General features: G+C 54.7%; 2 protein-coding genes across 2 annotated transcripts; one reads left to right on the top strand and one right to left on the bottom strand.

The window, feature by feature from the left end:
* The first annotated feature begins 1,210 nt into the window (after positions 1-1,210).
* LOC115833777 (breakpoint cluster region protein-like) lies at positions 1,211-8,574 on the top strand. The gene is made up of 5 exons (XM_030808607.1): positions 1,211-1,433; positions 2,703-2,842; positions 3,897-4,031; positions 4,970-5,075; positions 8,418-8,574. Exons 1-5 carry the CDS (start codon positions 1,378-1,380, stop codon positions 8,572-8,574), a joined length of 594 nt encoding a protein of 197 aa, XP_030664467.1. The 5' UTR covers positions 1,211-1,377.
* Positions 8,575-15,288: 6,714 nt separating this feature from the next.
* LOC115833779 (putative POM121-like protein 1) lies at positions 15,289-16,324 on the bottom strand (the record flags this gene model as incomplete). Its single annotated transcript, XM_030808608.1, is given in 2 exon segments — positions 15,289-16,237; positions 16,239-16,324. Coding segments are annotated over 2 exon segments (1,035 nt in total), but the record flags the coding sequence as incomplete, so codon positions are not given.
* Between the last annotated feature and the right edge of the window lie 4 nt (positions 16,325-16,328).

Raw genomic sequence — 16,328 nt, 5'->3', positions numbered from 1 at the left:
GCCTCAGCCTCCTGAGTAGCTGAGATTACAGGCACGCGCCACCACACTCAGCTAATTTTTGTGTTTTTAGTAGAGATGGGGTTTCACCATGTTGGCCAGGCTGGTCTCGATCTCCTGACCTCGTGATCCGCCCACCTGGGCCTCCCAAAGTGCTGGAATTACAGGCGTGAGCCACCACGCCTGGCCTGTGGGGTTTTTTGAGTTGGAGTCTCACTCTGTCACTCACGCTGGAGTACAGTGGTGCGACCTTGGCTCACTGCAACCTTGGCCTCCTTGGCTCAAGTGATCTTCCCACCCCAGCCTCCAGAGTAGCTGGGACCACAGGGGCGTGCCACCATGCCCAGCTACTTTTGTTATTTTTTGTAGAGACGGGGTTTCGCCATGTTAGCCAGGCTGGCGTCAAACTCCTGATGAGTTCAAGGGATCTGTCCGCCTTGGCTTCCCAAAGTACTGGGATTACAGGCGTGAGCCACAGCATCCTACCTGAAAAACTATTTTAAATAACTGTTCCAGCCCTGACGTGGTGGCTCATGCCTGTAATCCCAACACTTTGGGAGACTGAGGCGGATGGATTGCCTGAGCTCAGGAGCTTGAGACCAGCCTGGGCAACATGGAGAAACCCCGTATCTACTAAAAATACAAAATTAGCCAGGCATGGTGTTGTGTGCCTGTAATCTCAGCTACTGAGGAGACTGAGGCGGGAGGATGGCTTCAACCCAGGAGTCGAGGCTGTGGTGAGCCGTGATTGTGCCACTGCACTCCAGCCTGGGGAACAGAGCAAGACCCTGTCTCAAACAAACAAACAAAAACCTGTTTCAGTAATTACAAAGTAGTTTGTATCAGACAAACTCTCTTGCCAATAAAAATTCAAAACTTGCACAGAGAAATAGATCTCAGGAAGAAAGCAGTAGTCTTCATGGGCTGATGACACAGAGGTTAGAGTTTGGGGCCTCCAGAGTGTTTCTAAGTTGAAAGGCAAAATCCAGGAACAGAGACAGGCAAATCGGGGTAAGCCTCAGATTTTGCATAAAAATTTCTTTCCAATCCTTGGATGCCTCCTAATGGTATAAGGCTCCAAGAAAGGCCAGGCACTATGGCTCACACCTGTAATCCCAGCACTTTGGGAGGCCGAGGTGGGCATTCAAAATCCTTGCTCTTTCTGAAGTAGACTAGGGGCTTCCCCGAGGGGCAGTCTCACCTCATCCTGAGACCTTTGCATGCCTTGTGGGTAGAAATATTTGATGAGTCCTCTAGGGGCCCTTGGGACCTTGGGCTATGAGGACCAGGAGCATTAGAGGACTGTGCCCCTTCTCCCCACTATAGATTGAAGTAAAGCCCTTGGTCAAGTTCACCAGTAGGGAGTTCAGCTTGAAGAGGATGCTGTCCCGAAAACAGACAGGGGTCTTCGGAGTCAAGATTGCTGTGGTCACCAAGTGAGTGCAGAGGGGCTTGGGCTCACGCACTGAGGGTGCCTGTCCCTTCAGCTGTTTCTGCAGAAAAGAGCATGTGTGGGTCTCTCCTCTCTGTGCGTGGCCGCTGCACGGTGAGGTCAGGCCCCAGAGAACACTTGGTATGTTCAGCTACCTCCTGTGTTTCCTCCAAACCAGCTCAGGAATGTCTTTGCTGCCTTGCTTGAAAGCAGTAGGCTGGCTCCAGGAACTGCCCAAATGCAGGGTTTTCTGCCCTTGCTTGGAATTTGTCACGGTCCCAGGTTCCTGTTGAATGGTTGTAACTAACCCTCGCCCTTTTGTCAGGAGTCAGTTGCCAAGAGAAGCCTGTTTGTTGTTTTGAGAGCAGTTCTTGCAGACACAGATCACTTCCTTAGAGAATTCATTTGCTTCCCCAGGATGGAATCTGGCTGGGCCCCTGACCTTGCTGGTCACGTGGGCCAGGGCCTCCATCAGTCATACCCTGGACTCCTTTCTGTGTCTAAACACCACTCCCCACCCCCAACTGCATGGCAGCCACTTGGTAGCACTCTGGGAGGGCTCTGGGCATGAGCATCGAGGACTCCATCAGCAGCCCCTCCAAATAACCACGGCTAATGAGGGTGGCTTGAGAAGCTGCTTTGATGTGCTGCTAAATCCAGTTGCAAAACAGAACTAAAGGCCTCTGCACAGCACTGTGTTCTGACTTTGAAGTATTCTTACTCTAGTGTCCTGTGTGGAGGTATTGGAATTGTTCATTGCTAAGACTCAGAGGAGAAACGCACTTAGCATCGCAGGACTTGGGGCACTAGTGCTGAGGCAACCCTTTATTCATAGGATGTTTATTTAGGCCTGGGCCCGGGGCAGGGGTCAGGGGATTCTCCTCTCACACACCACGTGGATGGCAGGACCAACACCGAGCCTGATCTCCCAGCTGGGAGCACAGGTTGCTAACCCCAGATCTGGAATCTTTCAGATGCCCTTGCTGTGCTGACTTGACTTAGGCCTCCTGACCATCCCACAAATATCATGTGTGACTTGCAGAGGGTCTGGCTGCTTCAGCCTCTTAGAAAAGTCCTGAGAAAGTACATGCAATGAGGACCGAGCTTGCAGAGGGAGGACAGGCATGCACAAGGCTCTGTGTGCAGCCCCAGACCTGGGCACCTTCGTCACCGTCCTCACCCCACCTCCGGGTGTACAGATAGGGGGCAGGTCTCCTGTGCTGTGGCCCAAGCAGGGCTGTCAGGACACTGAGAACATTCCCTCCTCCTGCAGGAGAGAGAGGTCCAAGGTGCCTTACATCGTGTGCCAGTGTGTGGAGGAGATCGAGCGCCGCGGCACGGAGGAGGTGGGCATCTATCGCGTGTCCAGAGTGGCCACGGACATCCAGGCACTGAAGGCAGCTTTCGACGTCAGTGAGTGTCGGCCTCCGCAGGATGGGATGGAGGTGTGGGCGGCGGTGTCCACGATGAGATCTCAGAGCGCTCCATGGCCAGGGCATTTCACATCCTTCTCTGTGTCTTTTCTTCATTTACTGTTTTATTATTTTTAAGAAAGAGAAGACAAGAGTTGTAGAAGGAGCTTCTGTAGAGGCCAGATTTTAAACCATCCTAGCTACAGGTGCTGCTTGCTGGGGTGCACCAGGGGCTTCCTCAGGGCCTTGGCCTTCCTGCCTTGGGGGTGGACAGGAGGTGGAAGCCCAGGACTCAGTGCAGTCTGTCCACTGCCCTGCTTGAGGATGCGGAGGGCAGAAGGCACTGATGGGACCCAGCTCAGACCGGGGCTTTAACATCTCTGCCTCCATCTCACCAACCCTCAGAGGCTGTGAAAGACCTGGAGCTGCCCCAAATGCCAGGGGAGGGCACTGAGACCCAGAGGGTCCTTGCCCAGCATCTTCAAAGCAACAGGATTTGTGCCTGCAGACCCTTCTTTGGGGCACACACCACCCACCCTGACCAGGATCCCTAGAATGCCCAGCATCCCTGGGAGGGCTCTGTGGTAGTTTCAGCTCCCTCTGGGGGCCCAGAATGGACCTGGCCTGTGGTGAGGATGTAAACACCAGTGGCCAATTGGGTCCAAAGGAAGACACAGGTTCAAACACTGAAACCAATCAGATTCTCCCATGGCCTTCCTGCTATCAGAAGGCACTGGTGCAGGGGTGGTTGCTATGTACAGGGCAGAGCCACCCAATCCCCATGCAGGCACTGTGTCCTGCCACACTGGCCTCCTCCTGGCCATCACATGGGGCCAAGCAGGGGAGAGGAATGGGAATGCCCACGCACCCCCATCAACTCTGCAGACACAGAACCATGCACAGCTCTTGGGAGGAGTCAGATGAGCTGCTCAAAGCCTGGGAGGGACCCGCACTATGGTCAGTGTGGCAGGGACGGTGCTTTAGCCAAGGCAGGGATGGCGGGTGACTCACTCGGGATCCTCAAGGAGGCCGCGGCATTTCCGTGCTCTTTCCAGATAACAAGGATGTGTCGGTGATGACGAGCGAGATGGACGTGAACGCCATCACAGGCACGCCGAAGCTGTACTTCCGTGAGCTGCCGGAACCCCTCTTCACTGACGAGTTCTACCCCAACTTTGCGGAGGGCATCGGTGAGCACTGGAGGCCTTGGCCTCATGGGAGACGTCTCCTCCACGTGCACTGCTGCCCTTGGAGGCTGTGAAAAGTGAGGTGTGAGAACCCGAGCTGTGCCCCCTCTGCCATGGTCGGCATTTTAACCCAACCTCAAAAAGCAGGGGACCAGAACGAGCCTGTCCTGGAAGCCTCGCCCATCCCCAGAGGGCTCCCAGTCCTTATTCCTCAAGGAGACCAAGAGGCTGAAATAGTCAGCACTGCCATGCTGTGGGGTCCTAAAGTCTGCTGTCCTTCCTGCCGACCAGGGCTGAAGGAGGGTGCCCAGGTGCTCTAGCCACGGGTCCTGGCCCAGTCGAACATGGGTTCGAACATGGCCTGACCCTTAGTCAACCTGGAGGCTGATGTCTAGAGTGGGCGCTGGCACGTGCAGCACCTGTAGCCTCCGCATCACCCTTAGGGCAGGTCTGCCTCCACGCCCATGCACAGAGGACCTGCTCTCCCAGCCTCCAGGTGCCCCTGTGGTGTCCAGGACGACAAGGGGGTCTCTGCGTACTTGGTGGGGCTGGGCCTCCCACTTCCCACCTCCTTGTGTCCCTCACTCCCTGTTTCATTCCACGCCGAGCCTCCCCTGCCTTGGGCTCCTCTGGGAGGGGTGGTGGTGGCAGGAGTTGTCCAAGGGCAGCTCTGCCCATGAGCGGCTGCTCCCGCGGCTCCTCCTGCTGCTGTTTGCCTCGTGCTGCTGACCCGTGTGAGGTAGAGAAAAGGCGTTCAGGTGGCTCATACCCCACACCAGCGCCCCTCACAGGGTCCTCACTGGGGGCCAGAGCTGTGAGACTGAGGATGACGACGAGCCTGGGCTGTGCAGGGACACAAGCCCCAGGTGCTCCATGTGACCACCTCGGGAGAGGTCTCTGGCTCATTGTGACCCTGAGGAGTAACCCACCGCCTCCTGCAGCTCTTTCAGACCCGGTTGCAAAGGAGAGCTGCATGCTCAACCTGCTGCTGTCCCTGCCGGAGGCCAACCTGCTCCCCTTCCTTTTCCTTCTGGACCACCTGAAAAGGTAGCCCAGCTCTCCCGTGGCAGCCCAGGACTCCAGGTCCCCAGGCCGCGGGGTGCCCTTCTGCTCCCACTAGACCCCCAACACCGAGGACCTTTCCCCTGACCCCTGTCTGCAGTCACTCACTGCCTCTTGCGACTAGTGCCACTGCCACCCTGCCCCCGCCTCTCCTCTTTGCCACCCTCCTCCCCTGCACTGTGGCCTTAAAAAAGAGCTCAGAGCTTTGGCCATGGCCAGCAGAGCACTTGGACCCCCTTCTTCCCTCCCAGTCACATCATAGAGGAGACTCCCTCACCAGCCCAGAGTTGGCCCCTTGTCCTGGGCCACTGAGACCCAGAAGTACCAGGGCTGGAGTCACCTTGCAGCACAGCCAGGGTCGAGGTCACTCCCTTCCTGAGGACTCCAGCATGGCCCAGCCCCTCTTCCTCTCTCCTGGTGGTGGCATGAAACAGCACCCTCTGCTTTGGTCCTCTACAGGTGGCAGAGAAGGAGGCAGTCAATAAGATGTCCCTGTACAACCTCACCATGATCTTTGGCCCCACGCTGCTCCGGCCATCAGAGAAGGAGAGCAAGCTCCCTGCCAACCCCAGCCAGCCCATCACCATGACTGACAGCTGTCGGAGGTCAGTCCAGTTGGAAGACAGGCTCAGCCTGCACCCTGACCTGCAGAGGCCTCCTGCCCCACCCCCAGTCCTGCTCTTCCTACTGCTGTATGGGTGGCACATTCAGGAGGGATGCCTAGTCTGCATGGATGAGAGGATAGTGGGGCCCAGCACCTTCGGTCCCTAGTGCACTTTGCGGGGCTAAACTACCAGTGTTGGGGTGGCTCAGCCTGATCCCACTTGGGGCCAAGCAGGATACCCATCCAGGGTCTGAACCAGTCCATGTGCAAACCCATCTCTAGAAAAAAAAAAAAAAAATAGCAGCATGGCACACACTGTAATCCTAGACTGGAGCGACACGGGAGGATGCTTGACCAGGTAGACTGCATGACCCATGATGGCGCTGTCCCACTGGGACAAGCAACCCTGTCATCTCTAAAAAACAACCCCCCAGCCCAAGTCATGCTTGTCTCACTTAAGTTCATGCAGCAGGTTTAGCACTGGAGGACTTGGAGGCTGGCCCAAAGACCTCCACCGCACTGTGAGCCTCCCTCGACCACCCCTCCCCCCCTGCCCCAGCCAGCTGCGTACTCCTGCACGGAATCCATCCCTGCCCCGACAGCAAGACAGATTCCTTCTCCACCAAGTCTAAGCCCAGCTAATCGGGCCATCCGTAGAGCGGAACCTTCCTGAGGTGTCCTTGGGCCACCCCCAAGTGTCGGGCCACTGCCAAGAGACAGCGACCCGAAGCCGAAGGACAGGTGACTGGACAGATCCCGCCCAGGTCTGGGAGCCCCAGGCTGGCCTCAGACTGGTTTTTCCATGCAGCCACCTGAGGGCGCCCCAAGCCAGTGCATCTCAGAGGCCAGGCCTGGCCCTGGGAGACAGGGTGAAGGGAGTGTTTTTATGAACTTAACTTACAGAGTTTAAAAGATTTCTACTGGATCACGTGTCAAGATGCGCCCTCTCTGGGGAGAAGGGAACGTGACCGGATTCCCTCACTGTTGTATCTGGAATAAACGCTGCTGCTTCATCCTGTGGGGCCATGGCCTGTGTGGGTGGGGCCTCTTCCATTTCCCTGACTTAGAAACCACACTCCACTTAGAACAGGGTTGGAGAGGCTTAGTCAGCACTGGGGAGCGTTTGGACTCCATTCTTGCCTTTCTTCTTTTTCTTTCCAGAAGGATTTTTGTGCAGAAATGGGTCTTTTGTTGCCGCGTTTGTCCTCGTTGGAAGGCAGCTCCAGGAGGCCTGTGAAATGTCGGGGGACAGGACCCCCAGGGAGGGAATCCCAGGCTACATACTTCAGGGTTCATTCTCCAGGGAGAGCGACCTCGTCCCCCGCTCCTGACCGCCCTTCCGGCCCACGCTCTCCTGTTTGGCTTCCACAGGCCTGGACTTCTCTGGCTTCTCTGCCCACACACTCCCTGCCCCAAGTGTCCCTGCCCCTGCCCCAGCACAGGTGACTTCATTTCTGTCCTCTCAGCTCAGTGGACTCGCGCGAACTTTTGTAAAAGTCTCCACTTGGTGGTAGCAGCTTGCTGATGACTTGTTTTAAAACTTTCATCCTTTTGATACTTGAATATTTTTAAGTTTTATATGTAGTTTCTAATTTTTTTTTCCTAACAGATTCAGATACCTAATAAGATGCTGGAATGTATTCCATGGACAATCCGTGTCCTGGCAGCATTTGCTCTTCCTCTAAGCGCCTGGCTTCGCTGTTCTCAGGAGTGGGTTCTGGTCTCTGGAGAACAGGATACGTGGAGGGTTAGGAAGGGGCCAGGCCTAGAGACGGAAGACTCCCTCCCAGAGCAGGTGGAGGCACAGGACCATTTGCTACCCCATCTGCCGGCACCTGCGGGGGAGCCCAGGCATTCTTTGTAAACCCTCCTGACCACCTGGCTAAAGAAAACAGAAGCATGGAGGCTGCCAAGTATTTTCAAGAAATAACCCCATGAACACTGCATCACTTTTTTAGAAAGAGGGGCTTGGGGCAGGCAGAGGAGAGAAGGGAGAGCAAACTGAGAAGCAAGTCTCCAGACTGTCCTGCAGGAGGAGAGGATGCAGCTGCCCAGAGGGAAGCAGGATCACATTTAAGGAAGTGTGTGGGGTCCCTGGATGACACCAGCACCCAGGACGGCTCTGTCTGGCGACCGCTCCCAAGTGGAGGAGTGGTGCCCCTGTGTGTCAGTGGGCAGCTCCTGCTGAGCCCCAGCTCACTGGGGAGCCTGACAGCCAGGCCATGCGCCTGACACTCCTCTCTGCTTGTGGACCTGGCGAGGCAGGGAGCAGAAAACAGAGCCACTTGAAGGCTTTCTGTCTGCGTCTGTGTGCAGTGTGGATTTAGTTGTGCTTTTTTCTTGCTGGGAGACCACAGCCACCATTTACAAGCAGTGTCACCCTCGTGGGTGGCGAGGACAGAACAGGAGCCTCTGCTCTCTGTACCTATCTGGGCCCGGTGGCCTCCCCTGTCCTGGCTTCCATCTCTGTCTCAGCGACCATCCAGCCCTGCGCAGGAACACATGTTGCTTAGAAAAGCCAAATCCAGACCTTGTCTCAGTCTCCTCTGGTCTCATGATGTGCATCTGTTACCTTGAAACTGGAAACCAGTCTATCAATGTCTGTGCCAATTTTTGTTCCCTCTCCAACCTCCTTCCCCTTATGACTTTTTATTTACGTAGGTTGTGTGCTGTCTAATGATGGGATGACCACACTTTTCCATGTTCTAAAAGTGCTCCCGCAGGGCCCCAGGGCTGATGGTTGCTTTGGGTCTACAGCTACGTCTTACCCGCCTCCTGGCTCAAAGCCTGTGTGGTGGCAAAGCCGGTGCGGGGCTGGGGAACGCGGCGTTCTCCAGGAGGAGGACCCGCTCTCCTTCTGCAATGCAGGCAAAGGCCTAGATGCCAGTGTGACCTCCCACAAGGCATGGCTTCCAGACTCCCTACCAGAAGTGATGCATTTTTGCCTCGGGCCCTGGGTTTGAAGCAGCCTGGCTTTCTCTCGGTAAGTGGCTGGTGTCTTAGCAGCTGCAATCTGAGCTCAGCCACCTACACACCACCATGGGGGAATGAACTGCTGACACTTTCATTAAAAAGTTTCCTGAGACGACTTGCGTGCATGTTGATTTCATGATGAGCACCGCTGGGAAGAAGCCCTGAGCCGGTGGGGTGGTGCTGGAGTGGCAGGTGCAGTGATGGGGCTGGGTGCCCAGGAGGCCTCCGTGCTCAATCAGGCCACAGTGGCCAAGCCCAGGCTGCAGGGAAGGCCGGCCTGGGGGTGTGGGTGAGCACAGGCAGGCGCCAGCTGGGCAGTTTAGGATGCTGGAGCAGCATCCCTAACTCCACTGAGTGGGGTAGTCTGGTTGGGCAGGGACCGCTGTTGCTTTGGCAGAGAGAGATGATCCCCACCTTGGAGAGGCTGTTCTGACTCTGCAGGTGGGACAGGGACAGATGGCTACCAGGGTGACCCGGCTGGTCTTCCTTTGCTGTGCTGAGCCCTGGGACATGGAGGATGCCCGCCACACACAGCCTGGTCCCGGGTTCTTACCTGTGGCCACCGCTCTGGCACGAGCCCCTCAGTCTTGGGTGGTGTCTGCCTGGTCCGGGATTTGGTGTTGCTCTGAGTCCAGCCTTTCCACCACCTCCGCATGGCCATGGGTGTTGTCAGCTGCCTCCCGCCTTGGCTTCAGTAGCTCACCCAGCTTACAGGGGAGCTCCCCTGGGCTGGAGATGGGCACGCACCCTGGGTCCTACTTGAATGAATGCAGCTTGAGGAGACCCGCCACATCCACTGGCCACAGGTTACCCTCGCAATGCCCACATCAGCCATCAGCCTCAGCCTCCCAGGAGAGCAAGGCTCACACGACAAAGGCTGCCCGTGGCCAGTGAGGTGGCTGAGCCCAGCCAGGACCTTTCTCGGACTCCGGGATGTGGCTCTGCTCTGAGCGTGCCTGGTCAGCTCTCTCAGGGGTGAGAGGGGCTGTCACACGGGCCCTGCCTGCAGTGTGACCCTTCTCAGCTCCTCTCAGCAGCCCTGCCTGGGAGTGTCACCACCACCATGATCATTTCCCTGACACTGCGAGGGTGTGGGGACGTCCTGGGTAGAGACAGGGCCCGTGGCAGCAGCAGGCTCAGGGGGCCCTGCACTGGTGGGCTGGGGACCTGGTGGAGACCACACCAAGGGCTGGACAAGGGGACGACCCTCCACCCTGGCCTCTCCGCAGGCCTCAGCAGCCCCTCCCACAGGCAGAAGGGTTGACACTGGGTCCTGCCCTCACTGCAAGAGCTACGAGTGCCACGTGCTGTTCGCCCAATCTGGTGTCTGCAGGGAGGAAAGGGCTGCGCTGGCCCATTTCTGAGTGTTCAGCACCTAAGGGTGACAGCACTGTCTGTCCCTACCCTCCGGGTCCTGTTTGAAAATGAAAACCCATGCTCACAGGCCGATTTTTTTTTCTTTAGAGACAGGGTCCCACTTTGTCACCCAAGCTGGAGTGCAGTGGTGCGATTATAGCTCAATGCAGCCTCCAATCCCCGGACTCAAGGGACCCTCCTGCCTCAGCCTGCCAAGTAGCTTGGACTATAGCTGGTGCCATTGCACCTGTTTTATTCTTATTTTGTAGACATGGGGTCTGGCTATGTTGTCCAGGCTATTCTCAAAATTCCCGGCCTCAAGCAATCCTCCGCCTCGGCCTCTCAAAGTTGGGATTACAGGTGTGAGGCAAGGCACCCAGCTCAGCCACAGAGCCCTATTGCATCTCTCTTACTAGGAGCAAGAGCTGACTGCCCCCTCATCCCCATTCCAGAGTGTTGGGGCTGTGTTCAGCCGAGGCCGGGCCACTGGCATGGCCCAGGGAGCGGGATCATTCACTGCTGCCCCAAATCTGAGGTCATTCCACCGACAGACTCCTCATCCAATCCCTTTACTTGACAGCTGGGGAAACCAATGCGCACAGAGCACCCCCAGCTCACTCGGGTTCAGAGCTATCCATGAGCAGAGGCTGAGATCCTGGGATCTTGTCCCTCAGCCGCCCCGTAAGCTTCTCCTTTCTGCTGGAAGAGATGGGCTGGACCTCGACCGGCAGCCCTGGCCTGGACATGACTGTGCTCGTGCAGGTATTCAGGCGAGACGCCCCGGCATCATATTTTTTTCTTTTTTTGAGATGGTGTCTCACTCTTCACCCAAAGCTGGAGAGCAGTGGCATGAAATAGGCTGACTGCAACCTCTGCCTCCTGGTTAAAGTGATTCTTCTGTGTCAGCCTTCAAGAGCTTGGGACTACAGGCTTGTACCACCACGCCTGACAAATTTTTGTATTTTTACCAGAGACAGGGGTTTCCCCATGTTGGCCAGGCTCTGTCGAAACTCCTGACCTCAGGTGATCCACCTGCCTTGGCCTCCCAAAGTGCTAGGATTACAGGTGTCAGCCACTGCATCATTTAAATGTAGTGAGAGGCCGGGTGCGGTGGCTCTGCCTGTAACCCAGTACTTTGAGAGGACGAGGCCGTCAGATCACCTAAGGTCAGGAGTTCGAGACCAGGCCTGGCCAACGTGGTGAAACTGTGTCTCTACAAAAAAATAGGAAAAAAATCCCTGCGTGGTGGTGCGTACTGTAGTCCCAGTTACTCAGGAGGCTGAGGCATTAGAATGCTTAACCTCTGAGGCGGAGGCTGCAGTGAGCTGAGATGGCGCCACTGCACTCCAGCCTGGGTGACAGAGAAAACTTTGTCTCTAAATAATTAAATAAATAAATATGGGCCAAGCACGGTGCCATAGGCCTGTAATCCCAACACTTTGGGGGCCAACGGAGGTGGTCATGAGGTCAGGAGTCCGCGACCAGCCTGGCCAGGCGGTGAAACACTGTCTCTACTAAAAATACAAAAATTAGCCAGGCGTTGGTGGCAGGCACCTGTAATCCCAGCTACTCGGCACTGAGGCAGGAGAACGACTGAACCTGGAAGGCAGAGGTTGCAGTGAGCCGAGATTGTCACCACTGCACTCTAGCCTGGGGATGGAGCAAGACTCCATCTGAAATAAATAAATTAATAAATACAGAGCAAGATTCCGTCTCAAAGAAATAAATAAATGTACATCTGTAATCCTAGCACTTGGGAGGCTAAGACAGGTCGACACCTGAGTCAGGAGTTCGAGACCAGCCTGACCAATATAGCGAAACCCCATCTGAAATACTAAAAATACAAAAATTAGCTGGGAGTTGTGACATGTGCCTGTAGTCCCAGCTACTCGGGAGGCTGAGACAGGAGAATTACTTGAACCCAGGAGGTGGAGGTTGCAGTCAGCCGAGATCTCGCCACTGCACTTCAGCCTGGGTGACAGAGTGAGACTCTGTCTCAAAAGGAATAAATAAATAAAATACAAAATAAAAAAATAAATGTAGTAAGATTGCAGAGTCGTGCTGCGGAAGCGTGCTGGTCCTATCCATGGAGTGAAGGCTGATTTCATACACAAATGTCACAAGAACTTTTTTTTGTTTTGTTTTTTTTTTTTTGAGATAGAGTCTTGCTCTGTCACCAGGCTGGAGTGCAGTGGTGCGATCTCGGCTCACTGCAAGCTCTGCCTCCCGGGTTTATGCCATTCTCCTGCCTCAGCCTCCCGAGTAGCTGGGACTACAGGCGCCCGCCACCACACCCAGCTATTTTTGTATTTTTAGTAGAGATGGGGTTTCACCATGTTATCCAGGATAGTCTCGATCTCCTGACCTCGTGATCCACCCGCCTCAGCCTCCCAAAGTGCTGGGATTGCAGGCATGAGCCACCGCACCTGGCCACAAGAACTTTTATACCCACCCCTGAAAGAAAGCCCTGATTGATTGCCTTCTGAAGAAGCAGTACATGGACTAACACGTGGGCTATCCCAGACAGCTCTGGAAAAATAAACAGAAAACAGAAAATGACACGCTAAGCCCTTGAGGCCAAAACGCCCTTCCCCAGAGCAGCTGCCAGAAGACAGGGAGCAGGATCGGGGGAAGGTCACTTCTGGGTGAGGGGGAGAATGGTCAGACCCGGGGCAGGGGTGTTGGAGCCTGGTTGGCCTCACTGGAACAGAAGAGAGCTGCTTCATGATGCTCAGCTGACAGGCAGAGCCTTGCATAACCCAAGTTCTCACGGTACAGAGAGGCCAGCCAGCGCGGGGACAAAGACACACACGCACTGAAATGGTTTCCTGGAAGACAGGGCCCAGTTGCATCTCTCAAATGGGACCAGATTGGAAGGGAGACCAGCTGCTTTGGGCAAATGAGGCCACTTCTGAATGAGCTCCCAAACTAGATGGTGCCGAGGGCCGTGGACCTGGCAGCTGGGCTGGACATCGCACGGCCCTGTATTCCAGGAAACGGCATCTCAGTGCTCGTCCGCCAGTTCTCCAAAAGAACCATCCACAGGCCATTTTTCCATTCCCCTCCTATGCACAGACTGGGCGGGCCTGACCAGAAACTCTCCCTTAGGGTTTTCAGTCACTGCCAAAACTTGAGCCCAGCAGTGAGGATGTGATGTTAAAATGTGACTCTGGGCCAGGCAGTGGCTCATGCTTGTCGACCCAGTGCTTTTGGGAGGCTGAGCTGGGAGGATCAATTGAGATCAACAGTTCAAGGCCAACCTGAGGGACATAGATCTCTACAAACAAATAAAAACTAGCCAGCTCTGGTGACATGCACTGCTAGTCTCAGCTGCCAGAAGGCTGAAGTGGCTTCAGCCCAGGAGTTCAAAGCTGCAGCTATGATCGTGCCACTGTATTCCAACACGAAAGACACAGCGAGACCATGTCTTGAAACAAGGAACAAATAAACTAGGTATAGAAGAAACATACCTGAAAATGTCAGGGCTGGGTGCAGTGGCTCACGAGTGTAATCCCAGCACTCTGGGAAGCTGAGGTGGGTGGATCATCGGATGTCAGGAGTTCGAGACCAGCCTGGCCAACGTGGTGAAACCCCATCTCTACTAAAAGTACGAAAATTAGCCAGGTGTGGTGGCATGCGCCAGGTATCCCAGCTACTGGAGGCTGAGGCAGGAGAATCACTTGAACCCAGGAGGCGGAGGTAGCAGTGAGCCAAGATCACATCATTGCACTCCAGCCTGGGCGGCAAGAGCGAGACTCTGTCTCAAAAAACACAAACAAACAAAACAACGTACCTGAAAATAGTAAAACCTGATACGACAAAGCCATAGCTAACCTACTACAGAATGGGGAAAAGTTGAAAGCATTTCCTCTGTAAACAGGAATAAGATGAGGATGCCCGTTCTCACCACTCCTATTCCACATCACACAATCAGGCAAGAGAAGACAATAAAAGGCATCCACACTGGAAAAGAGGACATCGAATTCTTCTTGTCTGATGAAGATGTGATCTTGGATCTAGAAACATGTAAAGGCTCCACCAGAAAACCCCTAGACCTGATAAATAAATTAATACAGTCATTTGCAGAATACAGAATCAACAACAACAACAACAAAATCAGCAGCATTTCTATACACCAATAATGGTCTGGTTGGGAAAGAAATTAAGAAGGCAATCCCATTTACAATAGCAGCAACATGGAAAAATGTATGCCACAGAAGAAATTTCCCAAGGAGGTGAAAGATTTCTACAAGGAAAACTACAAAACACTGATGAAAATGTTTAAGAGGACAGAAAGAAATGGACAATCATTTCATGCTCATGGAAGGAATTCATAGCATTAAAATGACCACACTGCCCGAAGCAGTCTAGAGATTCAATACAACCCCTACCAAAATACCAATGTCATCACTCACAGAATTGGAAAGTCCTACAATTCATAAAAAAGAACCAAAAAAGAGCTCAAAGACCCAAAGTCATGCTCAGCAAAAACAACAAAACTAGAGGCATCCCATTTCACTGCAAATTAGAACTACAAAAGTTTTGACAAGTGCATAGTAACCAAAATAGTATAATCCTAGCATAAAACTTGACACTTAGATCAATGGGACAGATGAGAGAACCCAGAAAGACAGACACATATTCACAGCCAATTGATCTTTCACAGAGCCGACAGAAACACACACTGGGGAAAGGACACCCTCTTCAATGAATGGTACTAGGAGGGTTGGATGGCCACATGCAGAAGAATGAAACTGGACCCTTATCTCTCAGCATATAGACAAATCACTTCGAGATAGATTCAAGACTTAAATGTGAATGTTAAGATAGGAAACTACAAAAATCTTGGAAGGAAACCTAGAGAAAACTCTTCTGGATCTCACTCTAAGCAAGGAATTTCTGACGGGCTCAAAAGCCCACATGGAGAAGGATGAGCTGGAGGATGGCCCACTGGACCTGTGTCCAGCAGAACTCCTGACAGCACATGAGGGAGCCTTAGAGGCCAGGTTCCTCCTTGCTGTGCCCACGCGGGAAGTGGGGTTGCTAGGGTCAGAAGCCGGGCCAGACTTGCACGTGAAGCCTGCCTTGTTTGCAGTGGCACTGGATCCCCGACTTGCAATTGCGGGCGTCGGCTTAAATGGTCCCCCAGGGGTGTGATAGAAAGTAAAGACAAAAGTGCCACCCAACAGAGTTGCACCCCGTGCCAGGTCCTGCGGTCACCATGGAAGTGTGCTGCCTTGGGGGACCCCACCCCCCCATGCCCTATTACCGTTGGGCCTTTCTCTTTAAAGGGTTTCTTCTGACGGAATGCAGACCTGGGCCCACCTCCGTACTGTCAATTTCCATGGGTGTGGCTGGAGGGCTAGAACTGGCTCCAGAAGTGCCAGGCCTTGGGCTTCTCATGCCCACATCCATGCTTGCAGCTAGGAAGGGGGCCGGAATCAGCGAGGTGACCTGGGCTGAGTCCCAGGAGTGGGAAGAGGTGGCAGGAAGGGGATCTGAGGAGGAAAACAGGGAGCCTGATGGTCTGCGCTTCCTCCCAGACACAGGAGCTGTGGAGGGGACCTCTGCAGCAGATGTTAGGGGGGCCACTGGGCCCAGGCAGTCTTGGGACTTGTGTCTCTCCTGCTGTGCATCCATACTGGGTGCTTTAGAGACAGCAGGCAGACCAGAAGCCCCTGTTGCAAGTGAGGACAAAGTGTGGGCAGGCCATGAGGGTCTGCAGTCCCAGATGGCCTTGGGCTCGCCCCGCAGTACACTGTTGATGCGCTCGAACGCAGCCTCCTTCTCCCGGTCCAGGTCTTCAGCAGTGACCCGGAACCCCAGCTCTAAGGGAGGCGGCAGCATCAGGGGCTCCCCTCGCCTGCGTGGCCGCAGGGGAAACTTGCGTCTACGGGGCCTAGACGCCTGGGATCTGGGGGAGCCATTCCTGGGGGCGAGTGTCTGCCCTGTTGCTATATCTGCTGCCTTTTCATACCGGGTGTGACCCGAAGAGACAGCCTGAGGCCTGTCCTCACTCGCTGTCTTTGAGGACCTGATGGTCAGCTGGCAGTGGGATGAGGCTGACCCCCTCCTCCGCTTTAGCCACGGGAAGCCTCCCATGGAGCTGTAGGAGCTCGAGATGGCATTGCGTTTGGTGCCCGAGCTCGTCCAGGAGGTCTGGGATCTCTCGTGATATGTGACTTCTGACCTCTGGGCATGGAGGTCTCTCTGCAGGCCCAGGCCTGGGCACAATGGGAGAGAGGCCTCCATTGTCCCGCAGGGGCCTAAATTCAGAGCGTGCATCCCCGGTGACCTCGGGGACT

Source organism: Nomascus leucogenys, unplaced genomic scaffold, assembly GCF_006542625.1.
Source record: "Nomascus leucogenys isolate Asia unplaced genomic scaffold, Asia_NLE_v1 001656F_28831_qpd_obj, whole genome shotgun sequence".
Taxonomy (NCBI): domain Eukaryota; kingdom Metazoa; phylum Chordata; class Mammalia; order Primates; family Hylobatidae; genus Nomascus; species Nomascus leucogenys.
The sequence above is the reverse complement of the archived record's forward strand: the minus strand, read 5'-3'. Positions and strand labels throughout refer to the sequence as shown.